A 26,093-nucleotide genomic window follows, 5' to 3' on the forward strand; every position below is an offset into this window, starting at 1 on the left:
ATAGAAACATAACATTTATATCTAGTATTTTTAACATTATTATATTCAAACAACAGCATCGGACTCTGTTTTCAATTTAAATCGTTTGTCGATTCGTGAGTCGAGGTAAAGAAAGTGCTTTACCATTTTTCTTTCAAAAGCATATAGCAAACAAGGCCAGCCACTGTAAGTGCAGTTCAAAGAGTACAGAAAAAGCGATAAAACGCATAGTGATACCGTATCGACCGACCGACAGACCGACTGACATAGTAAACTATTGAGTCGCTTTCACGCGACTAAAAACAAAAGTAAATATAAAACCTAACTAGATATAAAAACTAAAAACAGTTAATTTAAATATAGAATCATAAAAACATAATTATACAGATACAAAATGTACATATTTGTAACAAAACATATTTTAAATTTAATACAAACCACATAAATAAATCGAGATAGAATTTGTAGAAGGTAAGTTTGCGTTTGCTGGGTTTTACAAAATAATGCTAATACACGCGTCCACACAAATGGTGCACGTGTATACCAAGTTTGAAATATTTTTAAATTCCAGAAGTATTTTTTCTCGATGTTTTTGTATGTGACTATTTCCCTGTGCTCCCATTGGTGCCAAATTGGGTCCACTTGAGCACAGTGTATTAACATACGAAAAGATATTATAATTTAGTGACTTTTTCCTATTTTATATTACTGTGCTCACTGGCGCGCGCGCCAAATTGGGTTCACGTATCTTTTTTCATCTTTTCGTATGTTAATACACTGTGCTTACGTGGACCCAATTTGGCGCGCGCGCCAGTGAGCACAGTAATATAAAATAGAAAAAAGTCACTAAATTATAATATCTTATAACATACGAAAAGATATTAAAATTCAGTGATTTATTTTTATTTTATATCACTGTGCTCCCCTTGCTCCAAATTGGGTCCACTTGAGCACAGTGTATTAAATACGAAAAGATATTAAAATTCAGTGACTTTTTCCATTTTATATCACTGTGCTCCACTGGCGCCAAATTAGGTCCACTTGAGCACAGTGTATTAACATACGAAAATATATTAACATTCAATGACTAATTTCTATTTTGTATCACTGTGCTCTCCTCTGGCGCCAAATTGTGTCCACTTGAGCACAGTGTATTAACATACGAAAATATATTAAAATTCAGTGACTTATTTCTATTTTTTATCACTGTGCTCCTCTGGCTCCAAATTAGGTCCACTTGAGCACAGTGTATTAACATACGAAAAGATACTAAAATTAGTGACTTATTTCTATTTTATATCACTGTGCTCCACTAGTGCTAAATTTGGTCCACTGGAGCAGCTACCGTAATACTATTTCTATTTCGGAAGTAAATAAAGGCATAAATGGCGCTCCGTAGAAGTAGAGAATGCTCGATTGTCGAAATGACGCTCTGAATATACATAGTTGACCGTTGAATACAAGAGACACACGGATGAATGCGTTCGTTTCGTTGCTATAATGTTTATCAAACGCATTCGGTTCTGGAATACGACGGCGAGAAATTCAACTTTAAACATCAATTTTTTTTATCAGTTTCTGAAAGAATTAAGCTTGAAATTTGCAATCCCAAACAGGTGGCTGCTCTCTGGTGGTAGGATTTATTGCTCTAGTAGGTATCTGGTGGTGTTTAGTAGGACCCCATTGAAATGCCTATCCCGATTTTTAACTAAATTAAATGTTTAAAAACATTGTAAAAAATGAACGGAATGATGAATTTTAATGATTTTTGTGTCTATGGATTGCATTTTTTCTCCTGCATTTTTTTGATGTATGACTCAATTTGTTTCATTGATTTTAAATTTTCTTGTCACATGACCCTACTAATGAAAAATGAAAAACTGAAAAAAAAAAAAAAAAACAGAAAAGACAAAAAAATACCAGAAGAAACCGGATCGGAAAATACCAAAAAACTGACTATTTACCGGAAAAAAGCAACAGATAGTAAACGGAAATATGTGATTCTTGTGTCAAAATCGTTCGTCAAACGGCAAAAGTAAACCTCTTTGCATAGAGTAGAGGGCGCAGATATAATATGGGCGGCCATTATGGCAATAGAAAACTGGCTATAAGTTCTTTGGTATACATGATGAACAGAGAGGTAGTTTGCATATTCATATTTCAAGAAAATAGTTTTTTGATAATAATTTATTACCTTTGGTAAATGATGCTGTCACGCCAATATCGGTCCGGGCCGATTTTGGCCGCCAAATTCATTCCGGGCGGACCGATTTTGGCGGCCTGGATAAAACCGGTCCGGGTGGCAGGACTGCTTTTGGCCGCTAAATATGACCCGACCTTGCTTAAATATGGTGCGCAAAATTGGTAGCAAATAAGAAAGAGTTTATTATAGTCACAATATACCGCAATTTTACTGGTAATGTTTAGGCCTATATTGATAAAAATTAACAATGTACCTGTTCTGTATGCACATCCATACACGGTTTTAATAACCTCAAGTGTCCTGGGCATGTTTAGTATGTTATTTGTGGTATAAAACTGGAAGTGTACTGGTGAGGAGAATTTTAACTAAATTTCAAAAACTCCCATTGAATTTACCTTTTCACCGAGTGCGCTTTTTCGGTGCTTCCCCTAGAGGTACATTCGAATTGTTGAACGCAATCAAAGCAAAATACTGAGTGGATGATATCGGCAACAAAATGTATATATCGTCCTTTAATTAGTCACGTGTGTTTACCGGAGGGAAAAGGGTATGAACGTTTTGCTCATTGGTAGCATGCCACATTTAAAAGAGTTCCTTTTCCTGCAAATTTATGCCATTTAACATGTATTTTATTTGCGATAGTACATTTCCGGCCACCTACAGGTCCTGTCGACGGCACTGGACAAGCTATGGCTTTTAGGCTACGTACCTCAGTTTTCATATTTAAAATATCAATTGTTAATACATTTATAATAACGTGAGAGTGCCATTTCCGACCATGAGGTGTCATATTTTCAAAATCCACAAAACTCAGCCCCAACCATGGTGGGTAGAGATGGGTCTTCCATATAACGTGTGTCATTTATTAACACATTTTTACATACATTACAATCATGTTTTGTCAAAACTTTTTTGATTAGATAGCCAGCAATATAAGCAATTAATTTAATTCATTTGAGGCTGATCTATGGCCTCGTCGTTTATTCTATCACTAACATTACTATCTATAGTGAGTTCTTTTACTTCGAATACTCTCTCAGGAACACATCCTACAACTGGTATTTCTAGTAATTCAACGTCATCAATTACACAGTTTTGGTTACCAAGAGGAACCATCATTTTATTAACCATAAATTGTTTTATTGAAGCACGAAATTCATTTGCCATTGGATTGAATCTATGCACCCCCTCTTCCTCCTATAACAGAAAATAAATTCTCTAGGTAATCTTGGTTTAGTCTGTTTGTTAACATGAAATTGAAATTATAGTGGTTATTTAGGTCATTAAATAACTCGATCATCCCTCGTATTGTTAACAACCATCCTTTTAGACAAGCAATCTTTGCTGTAGATCCATCTTTACGGAAGGATTTTTTATCCATTTTTCAATGGACTTCTTCCAAAATTCAATATGAACTGTTGTTGTCTTTACTGCCCTTCTATAAATTACCTTGTCATTAAGATTCCTTGTACAGGAATCAAAAAGCTTATAAAAATTTTCTATAAATTCGGCAATATGAACTGCCTCAGAATTCAATTTTCCTAAAGACGCATGTTAATATACCCGATGCTACACTATGGCTTATTACCTGTGCAGCTAGACATAAACGGTGGTAGTTCCAGGGGATCCCCCCTTTTTTTTCGAAAAAAAAACATGAGACAACAATAAAGATTACTACCGAGCAGTACTACCAAATCAACTTCTTGATCATTTACAAACCGAGTAAAAACCCGTTTTTCTGCCGATAACAGGCCATGCTTTAAAATATTTGGCGTAGCACCCGAGTCTATGTAAAGTTCAAAAGTCAATAATGTTAGAATCGGCCATTTTTTGCAAAAACATGCCATTAGACTAAATATAAATGTGTAGTTTCTGAACATTTTGAGCCATATTTTGTGTCTCTCCTATTAGTGGTTGCTAAGATATGATAACTCAAGGTCAAAGGTCAATAATGTTAGAATCCGCCATTTTTTGCAAAAACATGCCATTAGACTGGATATAAATGTGTAGTTTTTGAACAATTTAAGCCCTAATTTGTATATCTCCGATTAGTGGTTGCTGAGATATGAGAATTCAAGGTCAAAGGTCAATAATGTTAGAAATAGCACTTCCATTCATTTTTGGACAAACTTTTTCAATAAAGTGAATATAAAAACATATATTTCAACGATTTTGACACCATAATTAAGTATCTGTGACTAGCGGTTTCCAAGATACAGAGTACGTTATTAAAAATGGCGGCCATTTTTAATTATGCAAATTAGGCTACTTCCCGTTGTCGAAAAATGTCCTAGCGTTGATAAATGTGTTCAGTAGGGTCTAAAGAACACATTTCATCCAAAAAACCTTTTCTTGCAATTTGTGTGAGAAAAGGGTCATTTTTTAGCTAAATCCCATGGACTATATCGTGAAGTGTAATGTTGAAGAGGTTTTCAAGGAACTTGAATTTGGTACGATGATCTGCCAAGACACGAACATCTTCATTCCGAGCTTCAGTGATGGAAGCGACTGTGTAAAATTAGCGGATCCTGTTCCCGAATGTGCGTGCACTTCTTCTAATCGCATGTGTAGGCCTACTGCCCGTAACGTCTGCTGAAGCTGATATGAGCGGAGTTTTTCGACTATGGAGAACGAAAACCTGTTTGCGAAATCACATACCTTATGAGCAGCTTTCGGGTTTGTGCCTCATGAACATACACTTTAACATGAAAATTAATACAGAGAATGTCATTCGCGAATTCTGTCTCCGAAAGCCAAGAAGAATGAAACTTATTGTTTAAAGATTCATCACGCGATGGCTAGAGCGCCGTTATAGTAACTAACGTAAAATGTATGGTAATAATTTAGAAGTTAGTTATTAGAATTATGTATAAGCTATCACCTATACTATACATTCGAACAAAATAGGTATATTTTTAAAGAAAATATTGTATGTATACAGGCGATAAATATGTTAGTGTAATACGTTTAATACGGATGGGTATGATAAGCGTCTCACATACACACGGAGCCAAGATAGCTTCTTGGACTTGCACAGTGTATGAACGCTAACCTTACGGTTCTCATTTAATAATATCACTCCATGCTATCATTCTAATTTCTTTTTTCAAAATTTTGCATCTCTACGTTCATTTCATGCAACTTTTGTATTGGTGAAAAGTTAGGAATTCAAATAATTCCTCCTCTGAGTTTACAGCCTCTCTACCCAAATCAAACAAACAACAAGAAAAAAGTGTTTGTAGGCTATCTGTGGCAGCTTGGAATATAAAAATGTTCTGTAATGAAAATGAGAGTTTTTGTTTTCTTTGTTGCAGATTATTAGTGTTAACATTGTCATATCTGTGTGTGCGTAAACCGATTCAAATGATCTAGATTGCCCTAGACCGCCAAAGCAACTGTCATGCCTATAGAAGTCGGCAATGTATTGCCACTTTATCTCGTGCCCATTATCAATGAATATGTGCCTTTTCAAATTGTTTCGAACACTCTTTAGCAAATGAGGTGGATCAAACATGAAATAAATCTTATGTTTACTAGCATTACTTGTATGTACAATATATGGCTTCTCTTCATTTACACCAAATACGTTAAACATCTTACGGTTGTTGGAACCTTGATCGGCAATGACAACTTTTTAGACCAATTTTCGTAAGTCTCTCAATGCAGTCGTTCACAAGAAGCTGTTGGGTGTTTCCAGATGTAGAACTTGATGCCAGAAACAATCCCAGTGGTTGCTTCCATTTTGATGCAATTCCTCGAACCATGAACACAAGGGCTTGTGTCGCCACCTTTATGGTTCTACCGATAGTGCCATAATCTTCAATGCCTTCCTTTACATCCTTGGATTGTATACTAGTCCACCCTTCAGGCTCATTTCATCTAGGCTCAGAACACATACCGATCAAACGAAATTGAACGTTCTTTAAGTGATTCAAATGTCCTCTCATTAAATCCAGGTTGAACGTCTAAACAAATAGATCAAGTGAAAAATAAAGTAATATCAGGTCTGTACTATCTAAAAAAATGCAGCAATAGTTTCCCTCAAAATATTCAATCATTAATGTACAAATCTATCATAGCCCACCATTTTGACTACTGCAATGTTGTATGGGGTCGTTGTAACCAAACCCTCAAATATAAACTCCAAGTACTCCAAAATAGAGCGGCCAAAATAATTACACATAAATCTAGGTATGACTCTAGCTCACAGGCGCTCAAAGATTTAAATTGGCCTAATTTAGAAGAAAAACAATATTACAACGAAGCAGTCACAATGTATAGCCTAAAATAATGAATAACTTGATACCATCCTACTTAAGAAACAGATTCTATGAACGCAAACAAACATATAATACTAGATCAAAAGATATTCTAAGTTTACATAAGGCAAACAATGAGTATAAAAAGCAAAGTTTCTCGTATTCTGGCGCAAAGCTATGGAATAGTTTAAATGCTATAACTCAAATGCAATTACAGCTCCTAATATACCCATATTTAAAAAAATTATAAATGACCAAAGATAAGATATACAGTACTTGAAACTCTATGTTTTTCATGAAATCATTTTTTTTTTTTTTAGTTTTTTAATCATATGTACTGTAAATGATAACTTGTGTAAATAGTTTTGTAGTAAGTAACGGCCTTGTGAAAAACACCAATATGGTGATTCAAGTGTTGGATCCGTTTTTAAAAAAAGTTGTTATTATTATCATGGAGGAAATATACATATACGGCTTTACCACGTTGAAACACCGGTTCTCGTCAGATCACCGAAGTTAAGCAACGTTGGGCCTGGTTAGAGCTTGGATGGGAGACCACCTGGGAATAGCGGGTGCTGTATACGGAGCTGGGGTCCAGTTAGGCATTTGAAATCAGCACTGCTGACTCTTATGGCAGCCCCTGCATCTCTTAGTATCTGCCTCAGACCTCTGGTCAAGGTGGGCACTGGACGAGAGAAGCCCTTGATCAATGTCAGGACCAATCAAGGTGCTTTAAACTCTCCTGGCTTTGTTTGTATCAAACCTGTTAGTGGCGGTAATTATCGCTGTTGGTTTCGATTGAATAAAAAAAAAATAAAAAAATATATATATATATATATCTGTATATTTCCTCCATGTTATTATTAGTATTATTATTATTATTACTCGACCTAACCACTTTCTTAACGTGTTCTCGTGCGGCAGTACGAATATTTTTTCGCACTTTGATAGTGTAAAGCAATGCAAACAATGTATCTTTTTTTCCGTAGCGTATTCCTTTTTTATCCCTTTTCCCGATTTGTAGTTGCAAAGAAAAAAAATATAATGCTTCCCACTCATATAATTCTTACATTTACGTAGAATACCGTTAATTGGATCACGTGTTACATTGTCTGAAATTCATTTTTGACATCTTTGCTTTCATTCTCGACATTCTGACTTTATTTGATAGCCACTCTAGAATTGCTTGATATTTTGTTGGAAATACCCGGAGATGTACTTTGAAATTCCGAGTCAAAGTTATTTGTTTCTCCTAAAACACAAACCAAATGGAAATTGTAATTGTATATCATATTGGGTACAATATCTAAATTTAAACAATAACAATATTTTGACTAATTATATTTTGAGATATTATCTTTGTGACACTATAGGCCTAAATAATAATAATTCTTAATATCAACATAAACATACTGTATTGTATACATTGCAATGATTCTGTTTGAGTATTTAAATTTCGTTCGTTTTCAACGTGAGGTTAGGGTAGGGTGTAAGCTGTACTGTTTCTAATGTTTTCTTATGGTACGTATGGTCTAACATAGAATTAGTAGAAATGAAAAATCTTTAAAGAAAAAGTAATACAGTAAATGGAAGATTTAGTGATGGAGCCTAATTATAGCGTAGTAAACAATAGTTACATACTACAATTAAGAATAAAACATACTTCAAATACTCAATATTATTAAAAATACCTGGCAAGTATGTTTGAGTATTTATATATCGTTCGTTTTCTATTTCTTGATGTTTAGTGTAGGAAGTAACTGGTAACAGGCCTACTCTATACTTGTACAATAACTATGGTCCTCAATTGGTTGCTGGTTCCTGTAAAAATATAAGTGTGTAGGCCTATGCCTTGAAAGAATAGCAAGGAAAAATTTCAATTTCAAAAGATATCGCACATTTCCATAGTTGTAATTGTATACAATATATTAGTTATATTAGCCTCGACTTTTTTAATATTTAAAAATTAAAATGTTTGTTTTGAAGTAACCATGTGCAGTGACCTGGTCAGAAAAGCCAGTCTTCTGATAGGCATGGCTAACCAATGCTCAAATACAAAATAATAACGTATAATATTTGTATTATATGCCTACTCATTAATATTAATAGTGTTGAAACGTTTTACGAGTTACAATTCTAGGCCTACATTTGATAATCTGAAAAGTAGGCCTAAACATAATTATCTCAGCCAGTCCTATCGCCCGTATTCTTAAACCGCACTTTAGTCGTAGTTCGAGCTAAAAATTTAAAAATGACCTAATTTTAATTTATAAACCGAACTTCAACTAAATCGCCGACTAAATCAGGCCAACCTCGACTAAATCGAGACGAATTTTGATCGATTATTTTAGTCCTGGAGGGGGCAGGCTAAATGGTCGACTAAATGTTTTTTAAACGATGTTTATGAAAAACGTAACAGTCATTGATAATGATGAGAAGGAAATATCTATTTTTATATTAGCTTAATTATATACATTGGTATAAGTTATAATAATGAAAATCATCTTTATTTACAACTGTATACAAATTACATTATTTTCTTTGCGCAAGTCCGACTTGAACTACGTCACGCCATAGCGACAATGGGAGATGCGGAAATTCACCACGCGCCTAGCGCTTTCTTGTCACGCTATGAAGTGCGTGGTTCGTCGCGATCATACTTTGTTGGAGGCCTAGAAAATATGAAAGTTACCGTACCGCCATGGTTCCTAAATATATTTTGAAGATTTTGTTTGTTGCACTGTTAAATTAATACTGATCTTGTTCTAATAATTAACGATTAAAATTATTTTTCATGTATATAGTCCTGATGCGTAAAAGGTTTTGTAAGAAAATGGAAAGTGCTATCAATGCGCAAAATTTCGTCTGCTCCTCAAATACTCTCTTTTCATTGGCCAATGTCTAGTCTTTGTTACCCAGACGTGTGCAACTCTACTAAAAGCTCGGCTTCATTAAGTTGAAAAAAGCTTATTTTATGCTTATAAAATGTATATCAAAGCCGATAAATTTAAGTGTGCCGAATCGTCTCAGGGACGAATCGTCTCAGGGCCGAATCGTCCCGCTACCTCCAAAGTACCAAAAACGTCGGCCTCTAGAACTATAATTGCTGCTTGCTTTAGCTTCTGAATGAGTAGTCTTCATGGGACGTAGCTGGCTAGAGCAGCAGCGTGAAAACAATCAAAGAATGAAAGCACTCAGAAACTGAGTGAAGTACTTGGCAAAATATATCCACTGACTCGGAGCATGTTGAAAGATACATTTTTTTCTTTAGGTATTAGCTTTACATTATTAAAATCCTGCTGGGGTTAATAATTTGTTTAAATAATTTTTCGATACAAACAATTCCGGCATTGCAACAATGACCTTTCTAAAATCAAGATTGACCAGAATAACGATCGAGGAGTGTCTTGAAGCTGTGCCGATTTGCGGCGCCTCTGCCTTAACTCATGTAGTAAGCTTAACCACTTGACCAGTCGACTAATGTTTTGGTCCATATCAAAGAATATGTCCATGTTAAAAGAAGACAGAATGCGTGCTATTTAATATATCGTACGGAAGATAAGCTTTTGTGACAAACAATATATCAATTTACCTGAAAATCAATAGGCATGTTCTGTAAGTATATACCTATGTACAGAAATAAGGAAGGACACACACTGGTACTAACAAAACTAATTATCAACTAACAATAGTTTAATTTGAATAACAATAGAACAGCAACGCCAAAAACAAACGGGTGAATTTGAAAAGAAATAGGGTTTTTAAAACTACTCGTATTGAATCAACTTTTATTTTAAAATTACAAATCACAAATTATAGCCTAACCTTTGCCTCTTGTCCAAAAATGAGGTTTTTTGGACAAGTAGTTCTCGAGAAAATGTAATTTCAGTTTACGTGTTACTTTAAAACTGCTCACCGGCTTTTGAAAATTGTCTCCTATCTTTTAACACTAGCCGGTCTGAAAATAATATCATTTTTGTTATTTGTGAAGTTATTAATAAACCAATTTTGTTGATTTTCAATAGGCATGGTCTGAAAGTATATACCTATCTACACCCAAAAATTCAGAATGATAACTTGAAAACTGTAGGCGCTATCGTGCTAACAAACAAACAAACAAACAAACTAGCCTTCGCGCATAGCGCGATACTTGGCCAAATCAAAATTGGCCTCCTAAACACACTTGACCTTGACCGATTTTAACCCGATCTAAGGTCAGTATATGTCATAAACCTCCCTTGTAACATAAAAATAGAGACATAATTTCTCTAGATTTAATTATAAATCAGCCGTATAATTTATATACTAAGAAATAATTTTATTTGAACAAACAATACGAATAATTAAAAAAAATCTGATTTCGTTTCATTTCCCACGGTGAGACTCGATCTCGGTAACTTAAATGCTGTAGACACCAGCACAGACCACCGAGCCATACACAACTGACTGACATATGAAGAAAGATTCCTATGTGTATTTATCATTGTGAGCGATAGAGTGATGACAAACACACACACAAACCGAACAATAGAACAGCAACGCGAAAAACACACGGGTGAATTTGAAAAGAAATAGGTTTTTTAAACTATTCGCATTAAAAAACCTGTAAATTAAATCTAATTAAGTTTTAAAATTACAAATCACAAATTATAACTCTTGCCTCTTGTACAAAACTGAAGTTTTTTGGACAAGTAGTTCTCGAGAAAATGCAATTTTAGTTTACTTGTTAGTTTAAGACTGCTCACCGGCTTTTGATAATTCTGTCCTATCTTTTAACACTAGCAGGTCTGAAAATTATTTTTAAAAGTGGTCCAGAATTGGAACCGTGGTCCGGATTTTAACCAAAATCGGGCGGTGTCATCCTTGCACCAGTTGACATGTATGGTAGTAATTTGGAGTCATTCGAATCAAAACTGTGAGCGCTAGAGTGATGACAAACAAACAAACAAACACACACACACACACACACAAACCGCACCAATCAACATACTTGGCCAATTTTCAATTTGGCCAAGTAACAAAGTGAATACTATACTTGGCAAAAATTTTTTTGCCAAGTAATAAACACACAAACAAAGTAAATACTATACTTGGCAAAATTCTTTTTGCCAAGTAACAAAACACAAACAAAGTAAATACTATACTTGGCAAAATTTTTTTTTGCCAAGTAACAAACATACATACAAACATACATACATACATACAAACAAAGTGAATACTATACTTGGCAAAATTCTTTTTTACAAGTAATAATAACACAGGGTTACAATTAGTATAGTATAGCCTATTTCCTATACAATAACTTTCCGTATCCCTACTCGACGTGCGAGGCGCCCTTGAAATAGGCTTCCATAGTGTCTCTCGCGTTTAATGCATTGTTGATCGAAGAGTAGGAAGTGTGATATCTATTCTATAAGTATAATATATCTTCCCATGGAGGTATATGATCTTCCAAACAATCTTTGCAATCATCCAACACCATCTCCATCTTTGTTTTGCTGAAGTTTGAGTAATTGTGCCAGAAACGAGGTTGTATTTGTTTTATTCATAAAGAAATTCAGCAATTCTGTCAAATAAAGGGCGTAGTAATTATCGATGGCGGCTATACAGGTAAAGGCGTGAAATGTGAATGAATGTGTCTTTCCTGACCGTTCTGACCTCTAGTTAGGCTAGGCTAGTAAAGAGACTGTTTAACACTAGGCCTAGGCCTAGCTAGAGCCTAGGGCTAGGCTAAGCCTTGTTGGTAGGAGCCTAGCTAGGCCCTAGGCCTAGACTAGCTAGGATTTAAATGTGTTAAATTTAAAGTCTTTAAACCACCATCACATGATAGAGGAAGTGAAAGAATCATTTTAAAACAAAAATGATTAGCCTAGGCCTAGCCTACTAGGGCCTAGCTAGGCCTACTAGGCCTACTAGTAGGCTAGGTAGATACTGATGATAGGCCTAGGCTAGCCGGATTACGGTCGAAGCGGCCGCCAACCAAAGCGGCCGCTAGTTCAATAACGGTAATTTGTATGGAACGCCGTGTGCGCTTTGATTGTCGTTGTTTTGTAATCTTTGATTGTCATTGTTTCGACAGGTTTTCTTTACCTCGGACGTAAATAACAATCTCAATTATTATGTAATTTATTCTCTTTTTTAACAGATTGAATGTGATATGTTCTTTTAAACAAAATGGCAAATCGATGATTACTTACTTTAACTGTTCTAAATGATATGTTTAATAAAGTCAATAAAATACATTGTGGTGTTTGTATTGTATATTAATATAATATATAATAAGCCAATTATTAAGAATAATGTATATATATTTTCAATAAAGTATATCAAAATATATATATTTGTTATTGTATATTAATTAATTAGTAAAGTAACTACTGTAGTAGTGTTCGCAATCATAATAATTACAATAACATGATGACATCAATTTATTTATTTAATATCCTAAATTATTTTATACCTTCAGATATATAAATATTGATCAATTTAAAATGAGTTTTAAATACTAAAATAAGATGCAAGTGTCTGTACGGGACGGTAATTAATTACGCAAATTTCTGCTAATAACTACACGGCCGGCTGTAGAAGGTCGCGTTTTCGTCCCCATGTTGCTTTATTGAAAACACAAACAATGTATTACAATGGAATAACACTTAATGTATAACACACCCTATTACTAATCAATAAAAAAACAAGATTCGATAGTACACATTGTAAATGAGATATAAAGATTCGGCAATACCGTACGTTAATTATTATTGCAATACTGTATGAAGATTCGATAGTATGTAGGCCTAAATGAGATATAAAGATTTGGCAATACCGTACGTAAATTAGTATTGCAATACTGTATAAAGATTCGATAGTAAAGTAAACGAGATATAAAAATTCGGCAATACCGTACGTAAATTATTATTGCAATACTGTATGAAGATTCGATAGTAAAGTAAACGAGATATAAAGATTCGGCAATACCGTACGTAAATTAGTATTGCAATACTGTATAAAGATTCGATAGTAAAGTAAACGAGATATAAAGATTCGGCAATACCGTACGTAAATTATTATTGCAATACTGTATGAAGATTCGATAGTAAAGTAAACGAGATATAAAGATTCGGCAATACCGTACGTAAATTATTGCAATACTGTATGAAGATTCGATAGTAAAGTAAACGAGATATAAAGATTCGGCAATTCCGTACGTAAATCATTATTGCAATACTGTATGAAGATTCGATAGTAAAGTAAACGAGATATAAAGATTCGGCAATACCGTACGTAAATTAGTATTGCAATACTGTATGAAGATTCGATAGTATGTAAATGAGATATAAAGATTCGGCAATACCGTACGTAAATTATTGCAATACTGTATGAAGATTCGATAGTAAAGTAAACGAGATATAAAGATTCGGCAATACCGTACGTAAATTATTGCAATACTGTACAGTATAAAGTTTCGATAGTATGTAAATGAGATATAAAGATTCGGCAATACCGTACGTAAATTATTAATGCAATACGTATGTATAAAGATTCGATAGGAGAGTGCTCGAGAAACGTCGGGTTAGTTCAACGTTATTTTTTCCCTTCACTGCCAATATTTAAAAAAAAAAGAGATATAAATAAATAAATAGTAAATGAGATATAAAGGTTCAATAGTACGTAGATTATGATACAAACGTAAATTATTAATGATTCGATAGTATATGTAAATATATTTAGTTAGTTAATACAGTATTAAAATACAAATAAAATATACATTCATTTATCGGCAAACTTAATTTTTTTAGAAATAAAGATTCGATAGTTCATGATTTGGCTTATATTTATTGGTTTGACCATACATACAGCTGTAACTCAACTGGCCATAGGCCATGGTGTTGACAACGACAATCAAAGATTAAAGCGCACATGGCGTTCCATACAAAAGACGATATTAAACTGGCGGCCGCTTTGCTTGGCGGCCGCTTCGACCATACTCCGGCTAGCCTAGGCCTAGCTAGTAAGTAGGCCTACTAAATTTGGATTACAGAAGATATCGCAATATCAAGTAGGCCTAGGCTAAGTGTCGTCTAGGCTAATGTAACCTGATATGGCATATGACCGGTTGGGCCCCGACAAGTTGAGCCGCCGGTAGTTTCTATGAAACGCCCAGTCCAGTGCGTCTTTTACGACATTTCGCGTAGTGATAGAATGGTGTCCTAGACCTAGTACATAAGTTCATGGTCTTTAGGTTCATTGTGTCATGACAATAAAGAATATAATAATTACATACTACAATTTTGTTGGTTTGAACCGCCATAACAACACAGCAAAGGAGTCAGGAGTTATTAAATAGTCATATTTTAATAATTTAATTGTTTTTAATCTTTCAAGGTAAAAATGCAGTGCACTCTATAATATTTTTCTCTCGTGTAGGCCTACCACGTAAAATCATGTTGTCCCTCAGGACTAAATGAGGTTAAATAATTATTATTTTTTATTTACTATCTTTTAATATCATATTTTATTGAATTTTACAATGTTAATACACAAAATATTTTACTAAAAAACGGTGATTTTATGTAATTATTTTACCGACCTAAAAACGATCATTTTCGGTGATGTTTTAGGCCTTATATTTTGGAATCTACAAGTCAGATTTTCATAATTATTTCTTTAATTATAATATTTAATAATTTTAATAAAACTAAAAACCGTGATATATAAACTTTTGAATATACATCGTTATATCTAATATAAATAGGACTTCCATTAAATAGAAACGAGCACCGGCGAAAGTTAGCATTTGGCGTTTCATAGAAAATAATGTTTTTTTGGCGGCGGCTCAACTTGGCCTAATCCCCTGATATCCTATCCCACTGGACGTATAACAAATGATAGTTACGTACCGTCCGCTGGACGTATAACATGTATTTTGTACATACCGCAGTTGGCCGCCGCTGGAAGTACAACGTGTAAAACTCGTCTTAAATGATAAAACTCGCCCTAAATATTAAAACTCGTCCTAAATATTGAAACTTGTCCTAAAAAATAATAAATTTACTCTAAAACTAGGTGTTCTATAAATAAATAATGAAAATTTTGTGTTCGTTGAATGATGAGAATATTTGTATTTGTTCTTACCTGACTGTGCTATTCAACTTGACTTTTTATTAAACTTAATCTTCCAACTTATAAAATATTCCCCATTTAACTCATAATCATTCATTGTTTATGTATTATTAGCTTTTTTGTTTGTTTCATATTATCACAGCTCCAAATATAAAAGTAATTATTAAAAAATACTAAAAATTGTATGTCAATGTTTGTCGTTGAAAGAGCAAGCATCTATTCTATGTATCAGAATTTCTTCAACATTTTAATATGTTTTTGCTAAAACAATTATCTTCCGAAAGTGTTATCTTCATGTTTAATTTTGATGACGTTATCATGTGTACTGTAATAAAAGGTGGTCCAGTAATTTCAACTATGCTACACTGTATGTACAGTAGATATAATAGGGTATTGCTAAACTGCGCAAACACTGCGCAAACTGCAACAAAAAAAGCTGCGCAAACCTCCTTCAAAACAATTATTATTGATTAGAACACAACTAGAACTATATAGGGAGACAATTTATGAGAAAAAAAATTTGAAATTCCTTTAAGTTTGCCTTTTTTTGGTGAAAAACTTCAATTTTTGGGAAAATTACTGATTTCACAGCGCAAAGAACAAAAAAAAGCTGCGCAAACCTCCTTCAAAACAATTATTATTGATTAGAACACAACTAGAACTATATAGGGAGACAATTTATGAGAAAAAAAAATTGAAATTCCTTTAAGTTTGCCTTTTTTTGGTGAAAAACTTCAATTTTTGGGAAAATTACTGATTTCACAGCGCAAAGAACAAAAAAAGCTGCGCAAACCTCCTTTAAAACAATTAATATTGATAGAACACAACTAGAACTATATAGGGAGACAATTTATGAGAAAAAAAATTTGAAATTCCTTTAAGTTTGCCTTTTTTTGGGTGAAAAACTTCAATTTTTGGGAAAATTACTGATTTCACAGCGCAAACAACAACAAAAAGCTGCGCAAACCTCCTTTAAATCAATTAATATTGATTAAAACACAAGTAGACCTATATAGGGAGACAATTTATGGGGAAACAAATTTGAAATTCCTTTAAGTTTGCCTTTTTTTTGTGTGAAAAACTTCAATTTTTAGGAAAATTACTGATTTCACAGCGCAAACAACAACAAAAAGCTGCGCAAACCTCCTTTAAATCAATTAATATTGATTAAAACACAACTAGACCTATATAGGGAGACAATTTATGGGGAAAAAAATTTAAAATTCCTTTAATTTTGCCTTTTTTTTGGGGTGAAAAACTTCAATTTTTGGGAAAATTACTGATTTCACAGCTCAAAAAAAAAAAAAAGCTGCGCAAACCTCCTTTAAATCAATTAATATTGATTAAAACACAACTAGACCTATATAGGGAGACAATTTATGGGAAAACAAATTTGAAATTCCTTTAAGTTTGCCTTTTTTTGGGTGAAAAACTTCAATTTTTGGGAAAATTACTGATTTCACAGCACAAACAACAAAAAAAGCTGTGCAAACCTCCTTTAAATCAATTAATATTGATTAAAACACAACTAGACCTATATAGGGAGACAATTTATGGGAAAACAAATTTGAAATTCCTTTAAGTTTGCCTTTTTTTTGGTGAAAAACTTCAATTTTCTAATAAATATTAATTGGTTTGAAGGAGGTTTGCGCAGCTTTTTTTGTTGTTTGCGCAGTGTTTGCGCAGTTTAGCAATACCCGATATAATACAGTACTATTATATTGTATACTATAAGGCACAAAATAGACAGAATTTAGCACAAACATATTATCAGGTCATAAGTGCTGTAATCTTTTTCTGTTCGCATTTTGGAGCGTACATGCACGTGGCATTGTTGTGCGGATAACTCACTCGTCAAAGTGACGAGTTCAAATCTAGTTTCTGTTTTATCGTCGTCAGCAGAGGAGCCGTACTGAGTAGTTAAAAAAAAAAATCCTGCTAGAGGTTGCGGCAAACAGAATATTGCAATTCATGCCATGTGACAAAAAAAACTAGGTCTGTATTAATTACGGTCTTCTGTCAGCAGTCTTTTTGAGCGACTAACTGAACGTTCTGATACTATATTTAGAATGAATTTTTTACTATCTTTTTTGTCGGCATCCCTTTTCGATCAACTGGACGTTCGATATAAACGAAGGTCGCAGCCACAATGGATTAACGTGATCTTTTTACAGTATGCTGTCTTGTACTTTATTTTTCAAATTCGTGAAAGTTTTATGTCGCGAAAATGGCCGATGTAACCGATTCGCGAAAGTTTCAAGTTTCTGGTTTTACATATTATGCTCATAAATTCTAACTTTGTTAACAAATTTAAAAAATACAGCAACGACAAAGCTCAATAGCCTTTACAAAATAATCAATATATTTCTTGTTTAATAAGTATAATAATTATTATTTACTAGAGGGTGAGATCACTTCACTCGCTCTCCCTCTAGGAAGTGTAGACGATGGTTCTCGGAATGATAATGTTCTCCTTGTACGTTTTCTGTCGGTTACCATTATTGAAAATGCTTGACATTCGTAAAACTAAACTAGTCTGTTTCACAAGGTGTCTTAGGTGATTAATAACATTTTAAAGTATAGTGTTTATTGTTTGGTAGGGCCCTTATAGGGCAGAGGTGGGGAGGCGGAGTTCATTTGAGGGAGGTGGGTATTTGAGGGATATGTTAAATTTTGTAGTTTTAATAATATGGTATTTTGGTAACATTTATATTTTATAATCAAATGAAATCCTCTAATAGATATGAAAAGTGGTAAAAAAGAATAACAAATGCTTGGTAAATTGTAGATAACAGTGCGATGAATTCTACTACAAATAGTATAATTGTGTTATTATAAATGTGGATGGACGTTTATTAGATAGTTGGGTTGGGGGGGGGGGGATTATTATTCAAAGTGATGTTTTATTGGAGAGGTGTTTATTCAAATAAATACCATCCTAATAATTAATACATTATTTAATTTAAACATCTTTTGAAACTAACTTCCGTGACAGAGTGGGCCATTTCAGCCCAAGAAAGAAAACATTACGGCTTGCAACATGGGCAGACATCTCGGTCCTAACGGGACACAGATGGCCTACAGTTATTCCTGCCAGCTTACTCAATAAAACTCGGCTATCGGGATTTTACTCGATTTAAAAAAAAATGTCTTATCATCAAATCTCCCTATGTAATTTTATAATACTGTTCCCCACAATATATTCCGATTCTTTATGGCGTATATTTAATTTGATCTTTATTAATTTGCAGTATAATTTTTATTTTTTAACTACTGTACCTTCACACGCGCAGTCCGTTCCTAAAATAAACAAAAAACTGAAATGGCTATAGCCACTAATGGCCAACTTAAGCTCCAGTCCTACTATCGGTTTTTTTCTTCCGGTCTTCCAAAGGGACACTGTCTTGATTGATGGAAAGTGCCTGTTTCCAGTCACCTTTAGGATCAAATCTATTATTTTAACTGCTCCCTTGTGTATAAAAGAGAGAAAATAGTTGAAACCAGGTTGTTGCAAGGTGAACTCATCGTGAACCCGGAAATTACTTTGACCGCGAAGAATTGAAATTGAGTTGAAAATCTACTGTTGAAATCATAAATTTTGTTAAAAAACTCTTTATAATATCTTCCTAAGATAGAAATATGGAACAATAGATAGATCAGGTAGGTATCCAAGGCAGAGATTTGTACCGAAGTTTTTCCATTGTGCTCGCCTATGTCAGAATTAATTTATATATAGATACAGCTAGGCATTTGTGCAACGGAAAAATGGCCAATGATTTATATATTTATTTTCAATGCTATTCTCATTTATTACGACCTAATTCGATAAATATGGATTCAACTTCGTCTCATATACAGTAGGCCTAAGGAAATAGTGGCCGAGCTGCGGATTTGCTAAATAGTTGCATGTACGAAACGTTCACATGTACTGTGCCTGACCGGGTAGAAGCGCTCCTAATTAGGTAATACAACCTGTCAAATATAGATCTTCATGTACCTGCCCGTTGGCAGCGTTACACATAAGAACCAAGTGTAAATGCTGTGAAGCGTGGATTTACAGTAGACCTTTGCACTGTTCACATGTGCGAAAGTCTGCCTAGTAGATTAAAAAAAGTTGTACTGTGTACATGCACTCAACAAAGAAAAAGATGTCCAATTGTCCCTGAAAAGGTTTCCAATATTGAATGGAAATCTCATGTATTATTTCTAGTTGTCTGGAGAAAACAATACTGCTCCAATAAATAGTCCAGAATGGAGAAAAACCAATACCTTTGTACAATGGAACTAAAGTAGAAATTTCCCACGATGGTCAATAGTGGCAGTCATACTGTAGGCGCGATGTGCTCAATTATCGTGGCACAGTCACATTGTATAGCTGGATCTTTGCCTTGTATTTATAATTTTGTAATTTTAAATCAGTCAAACTAGCCTATGTAGGGGTGAAAACATTGACACCTCATTGATAGAGATAATAACCATACAGACTTGGGATAAATCTAATTGATAGCCACAACAATATCTTTTTTTTTTTTCTGGCCCAGGTTGCATTATTTTTTCTCAGAAATTATGAATAATTCATGACCCTATTTATGACATTATAGAGGTCGCTATATAGAGCATGGACACATATCAAATACTTTGTTTCAACCGGTTTTTCCATGCCAAACAGTCATCCATTTTTTTAATAGTTAGAGAGATTATTTAGAGGGTTAGGTTAAGTTATATTTAGGAAGTTTTAATGTAATGCAACTAAAATATATTTAAAACAATTTTTCAGTTGTTCCATTTTATTTTGCGTATTCAACTACTACTCTGCATTATTTTACTTTTTAGGCAACTGGAAATGCAGTTACAACAAACAAAACTTGGGGTAAGAGAATTTATTAAAATTGCTTTTTGATGTGAAGTTAATCAAAGTAGTTCTGTGAAGATTGGTTGCAGATGTAAAAAAATTAAATTTTTGTCAAATTTCAAAAGTGATTTTTTTCTGACTGTCAAATCATATAGAATTTACCTGTAAAAACAGAATTAATGTTGATGGTACGCTATTAGTTTCCTAGCTGGTAGACAATGCATGCTTCGTTTTATGCCTACATGTAAATTTGAATTGAATCAGCCAATATCATCAATAATAGTAACTAGCAGTAACCCGTGCTCTGCATGGTCTTTTTATTTCTGCCTTATGTGGTTATATACTTTGCATGTATAATAAAAGTGCACTCTGATAAAAGTACTTTGACAAATTATCAAATAAAACAAATTGTATCAAGAAAAAAATTTGAAACTATTTTATGGCCATTGATTTTGTTATACACTATCCCTTCACTTTAAAATATCTGTAAGCTAAAAAATGAAAGCAATACTGGATATGGAACTCATTAGACTTTACTTTTTACTGTTCAGACTTTACGAAAATAAAAGAAGCTTTAGAAACAAAAATTGTGCTGTGTGAATTAGTTAGATTATGCGCAAGCACTAACGAAAGTATAAAATACCAAACCATATTATTTTGAGTGTTTTTCATGGTGTATTCATTATTTGATAAAAGTGGATCGAATGAAAAACCCATTACTGTGGAAACACGAATTGTTAAGTTGTTCAACAATGTAATTGGAATCGTTTTGTTTGTGTGTGTTTTTTTTTCCGTTTACATTTTTTTTATAGTTTTAATATTTTACAATTTTTTTGGTTTGGGAGATTTAACTTTGTAATAAGTGTGGTCTAGCAATAACCTGTACTCCGCACGGTCTTGTCTGCCTTAATAATAATTTGCATAGGATATGATTAAGTATAAAAACGCAATATTGGACTTTGTGCTATGTGAATATTAATCTAGGGTGCGCATCAAAAAGTGACGTCGGTAGATTAAAACATTTTAATGATTAAATATAAATATGAATTAAGTTATAGAATTAATTAGAATAATAAAACACAATAAGTGCACTCACTACGGTACTCGGAATTAGATGATGCGCTTTTATATCTGATATTTTGTGGAAACACGACTTTGGAATCATTTTATTTGTGTGTGTGTGCTTTTTTTGTTGTTTTTTTTCATTTCCTTTTTTTGCTACTTTTGTTCAATTCAATTCAACGTAAACATTTATTTTCTTTCTTTCAATCAATAATAAAACAAATGAATAAGGTATTACAAAAAAAGTAAGTACGAGTTTCAAATAATACATTTCATGAATATAATATATAAACACGACAGGCAAAGAACATTAGTTCTAAACCGCCCGGTGATATACTGAAATTTCAATTAATTAATTTGAAACAATAAAGATGAGGAAATATAATATAAATATATAGCCTATATAGACTATTTTTAGTTACACACATATATAAATATACATATTTATATATATAAACAAATCAGGCATTAATTTAATTATTTTATTAATTTATATATATATGTACATACATACACATGTATATATATATATAAACACATCAGGCAATGAACATTAATTCTAAACCGCCCGGTGATAATTAATTAATTTGAAACGATAAAGATGAGGAAATCTGTGAGAATGAGAAAAAGTCGCCCCAACCGAGACTCGAACTCGGACCGCCTGCTTGATATGCAGATGTCCTAACCATTAGACCACTGGGGCTTTCATGGTATTGTTCAAACTCGATTGGATAGCGACTCTTTAACATTCTCGGCGTGGTACGGTGGAACAGCACTAGTCCTCAGTTGTACGCACGCGCACCAGAGATCAAATTGATACGCCCTCATCTTTCAGTATTTTTATTCACGAGGCCGGATCTCCGAAGAGATACTTTTATATATATAAACACATCAGGCAATGAACATTAATTCTAAACCGCCCGGTGATATACTGAAATTTAATTAATTAATTTGAAACGATAAAGATGAGGAAATCTGTGAGAATGAGAAAAACACAGTGCTACGCAACATCATTGATTTATATATGTATATATATATATATATATAAATCAATGATGTTGCGTAGCACTGTGTAAATTATATATAAATCATACCGCAAATCACAGAAACAGTGCCCATACTCATAAAATTAATTTATTTGTGGTTTAGTTTTTTGCTTTAATTAACCGGAGATACTTATTATTTACTCATATCGCGGATTCGAACTCAAACCTACTAAGCATAATTTCAATGGCCACAGCGTTTTACTCACTGAGCCAAAACGTGATTTACAAAATACATTCTGTTCCAAGGATAGGTGTAATTAATTAAAACTTCAACGACGCGATCAGTTGATACGGTTGGGCGGCTGCCGAGACTAAACACCGTTTTAATTTGGCGGCTTGACATATGTTTGTAGATAAGGCCATTGCGGTACACAACGGAGAAGGTTGTGTAGTTGATACGTGACAACTCGCGAAACGTAGTCAAATTACTGCTATTTTTGGCCTTTTTTAGTGTTTATCCTTCAAATTCAGGAAAGTGACATAGCCTATTGTGTGCGGCCCATCAATAAAAATCAGTGTGCCAAATGTGAGCACATACCATTCAGTGGTTTTGGATGAGATATTTAAAATATGCGAAAAATTTTGTAGCATTAATAATATAGATATTAGTCTTGAATCTATATAAATTTACGTAAGGGCAAAATTCGGTAAATCGCGCCTTACTTCTAGAATTTTTACTCGATGGTATATAAATTTGGTTCGTACTTTCGGTGCTGATTTTAACCACCTGATGTAACCCTGTTTACTAATTAAATTGAGTTCGATAATTAGTTATTGACGATTAAAACGAATTTAGGTTCAACGATTTGCCCCAAATAGGGGTGTTTTCCGATCGTGGTATACACTGTCTAATGGATGTCCAACTTGAAAAATACCCGCACACAATAATACGAGGACGCTTTGCATTTTCCTAACTCCTCCTACGATAATTGTTTTTAATAGCTGAAAACCGGTTGAACTGCTCGAGTACAGCATCATAATGTTGAAGACAGGCTGATTTTCTTTAAAAAATACTGTTTTGATACAGTCGAGACGCAGAGTTGCGTGACCTCGAAATTATCACAATCTCGAAATTTGAATCGCCGCCATTGCTACCGGCGATCGAGAGAAAAAAGTTCTGAATTTCCGTGTAAAATTATGAGATTTTATTAACGATTTACAGGGTATTTTGTATTTATAAATAATATTTAAAGGATTTTACCTGTATAGAATTCAAAAATTCGATCATATTTAGCCTAGCCAAGTGAAAGTTTGTGGCGACCTTAGCGTAGGCTAGCGGCGACTGGCGTAGTGATGAGTAACTTTAGTCGAAAAAAATTTAATAACTCACTGAAAATCGTATGAACAGTCACGGATTTTAGGTATATGACGTAAATATATATTCCAAACATTTCTACGAAAGGAAATCGTTAAACTTTCTTGAAGAAAAAAACGGCTGGATTCGTTTGAGTGAAGCGAATGAATTCTGAAATAGCAGCCATTTTCCGACGAGAGAAATGACGTAATGGCAATAGCCTTACAGCACCAGACGGCTTAAAATGACGTCATGGCATTAGTCGTAGGGGAACCAGACTGCTTTTAATAAAACAAGGTCCGACTGCATTACAGTTGTGATTTAATTTTAAATTCCATTTATTATTGTTATTAATTAATAAATATTAATTTAAAATGCACAATCCATCACTGCAATCATCACACTACAAATTCTTCAAAAACTACATAATAAAAATAAACCACAAAGAAGAATTTTTTTAATTTATACTTTATTTTATTATCATAACTGTTGTAAAATAAAAATTATCATTAACAAACTATCCTAAAATATACAAAAATGATTCTGGTAGAGTTATAAAACATTAAAAGTGTAAGTGTAATTTTAACTGAATGAATCTCTTTGGTATTTTTTGAAGAACTGAGAAACATGTAACCTAATACAATTATGCAGCACGAATTTAAACATAAATACGATAACATTTAAAAAGACTAGATAGAAGTTAAATGCTTATAAAATAAATAAATATATATACTGTAATTATTATGCACTATACAATATTTACACTACCATGATGAAAGCTATACGGCAATATAACTGGAACAAATACTGGTTTATAAACTTATTTAAATTAGTTTGGATTACCGTTAGTAATTTCCAATAAAATGGAAATTGAATATAAAAACAAAACAGAAACCAGCCACCTGCTGAAATTTCTTAAATTTTTGTTTTTAAATAGCACCTATATTATTATTGAAATTAATCCTAGACAATGCAGAATGTAACGAGATGTTTTTATTTTTTTAATGGAAAGTATTGGCATAAATACTTTCAAAATTATACTGCATATAAAAATACTATTTTTATACTATTCTAAGGCAAACAAATCTAATTATTATAATATTATTAAATAAAATCAAATATATCATATAGTTCTATAACTTATTTACATAGCACACATATTAAACTTGATATAAATTGGCGTAGTAAATGCACATGAAAGTTGGTTCACAACAGTAAGCAGACATTCTGGCTTGATACGGTATGCTGACTAATTGAGGTGATCAAACGCTGGCATCCAAACACCTGCAAAATAAAATAAAAAGAAAATATTACAGTATCATTGTATACTTCCTTTATAGGTTTATTTTAGTACATCTGGTGAGCTTGGTACCATCGATTTCTGGCCGAGTGTTGAACACTCTAGCTGGGCTAGCATCAGCATAATAGCCTGTGCGGGAGCCGGCTGACTGGCTCTTCTCTGACTAGCTGCTAGGCCTAGATAGTATGCTCTACAGCTGGGACTAGGCCTAGGTGCATATAATAAAAAAATTACAAATTTAGTTCCAATAGCATAGGGTAATTACTAATAGTTCAATCCGTACGAAATAACTAAATAGGAAACTTCAAAACAGATCGCCCTAGTAGTTACAGTAGGCCGGCCCTATTTCTATATACAGACCGAAATCTCAATGTATTTTATTCCGTTTATAATTACAAATTTCCACAAAATATAACTTCAAATAACATTATAATTGCGTGATAATCAATAAATAGTCGATCAAAACCTAATATGTCAAACCAAAGCCCCGTGATTGGTAAAGATTGATCTGCTAAAGCACAGGCGCTATCTACGATACAGCTAAGGAATACATACAAAGATGGCGGCGGCCCGAAAAAAGTGACTGCTCAACTTGCACTAAATTTTAATAGTTCTCATGAATGAACAGAGCCAAATCTTTCTCAGAATACGTATTATATGTGTATTGAACACATACTAGAATGTTATTAATTTTGGCTTGTGAAGAAAAAATCGGCTGGTTTGTTTCAAACCAAAACAAACCAGAATCAAAACTTACCTCACGTGAGCCCTCGACAGCTACGATTTCGAAAAATGGACGCCGATTTAAATGTCCGTCCTTTTATACGAAAAAATGTCGGCGGGAAGATTCTTTCTATATTTGGTAAGCCTTTACCATATTTGGCGAGTGAATTAGGTTCCTGATTGGTGAAATTTTACTGGATTTCTGAAGGCTCTTCCATGCAAAAATTCATCGCGGTTCGTCGCTAAGTGTAAACA

At 33.5% G+C, this 26,093-nt stretch overlaps 1 protein-coding gene and 1 pseudogene across 2 annotated transcripts in view; both read left to right on the forward strand.

The window, feature by feature from the left end:
* The first annotated feature begins 6,907 nt into the window (after window positions 1-6,907).
* Window positions 6,908-7,025, forward strand: LOC140055775 (5S ribosomal RNA; annotated as a pseudogene).
* Window positions 7,026-11,907: 4,882 nt separating this feature from the next.
* The window catches only part of LOC140055710 (E3 ubiquitin-protein ligase RING2-like), a 43,046-nt gene continuing 28,860 nt past the window's right edge, over window positions 11,908-26,093 (forward strand). The window contains exons 1-2 of one of the 2 annotated variants that reach the window (XM_072101084.1): window positions 11,908-12,051; window positions 20,395-20,431. In XM_072101084.1, the coding sequence (XP_071957185.1) occupies window positions 12,037-12,051; window positions 20,395-20,431 (52 nt within the window). In that variant the 5' untranslated portion in view covers window positions 11,908-12,036. The remainder of the gene's footprint in view (window positions 12,052-20,394; window positions 20,432-26,093) is intronic. The other variant, XM_072101085.1, reaches the window with a different exon arrangement.

Source organism: Antedon mediterranea, chromosome 7 (assembly GCF_964355755.1).
Source record: "Antedon mediterranea chromosome 7, ecAntMedi1.1, whole genome shotgun sequence".
Taxonomy (NCBI): Eukaryota; Metazoa; Echinodermata; class Crinoidea; order Comatulida; family Antedonidae; genus Antedon; species Antedon mediterranea.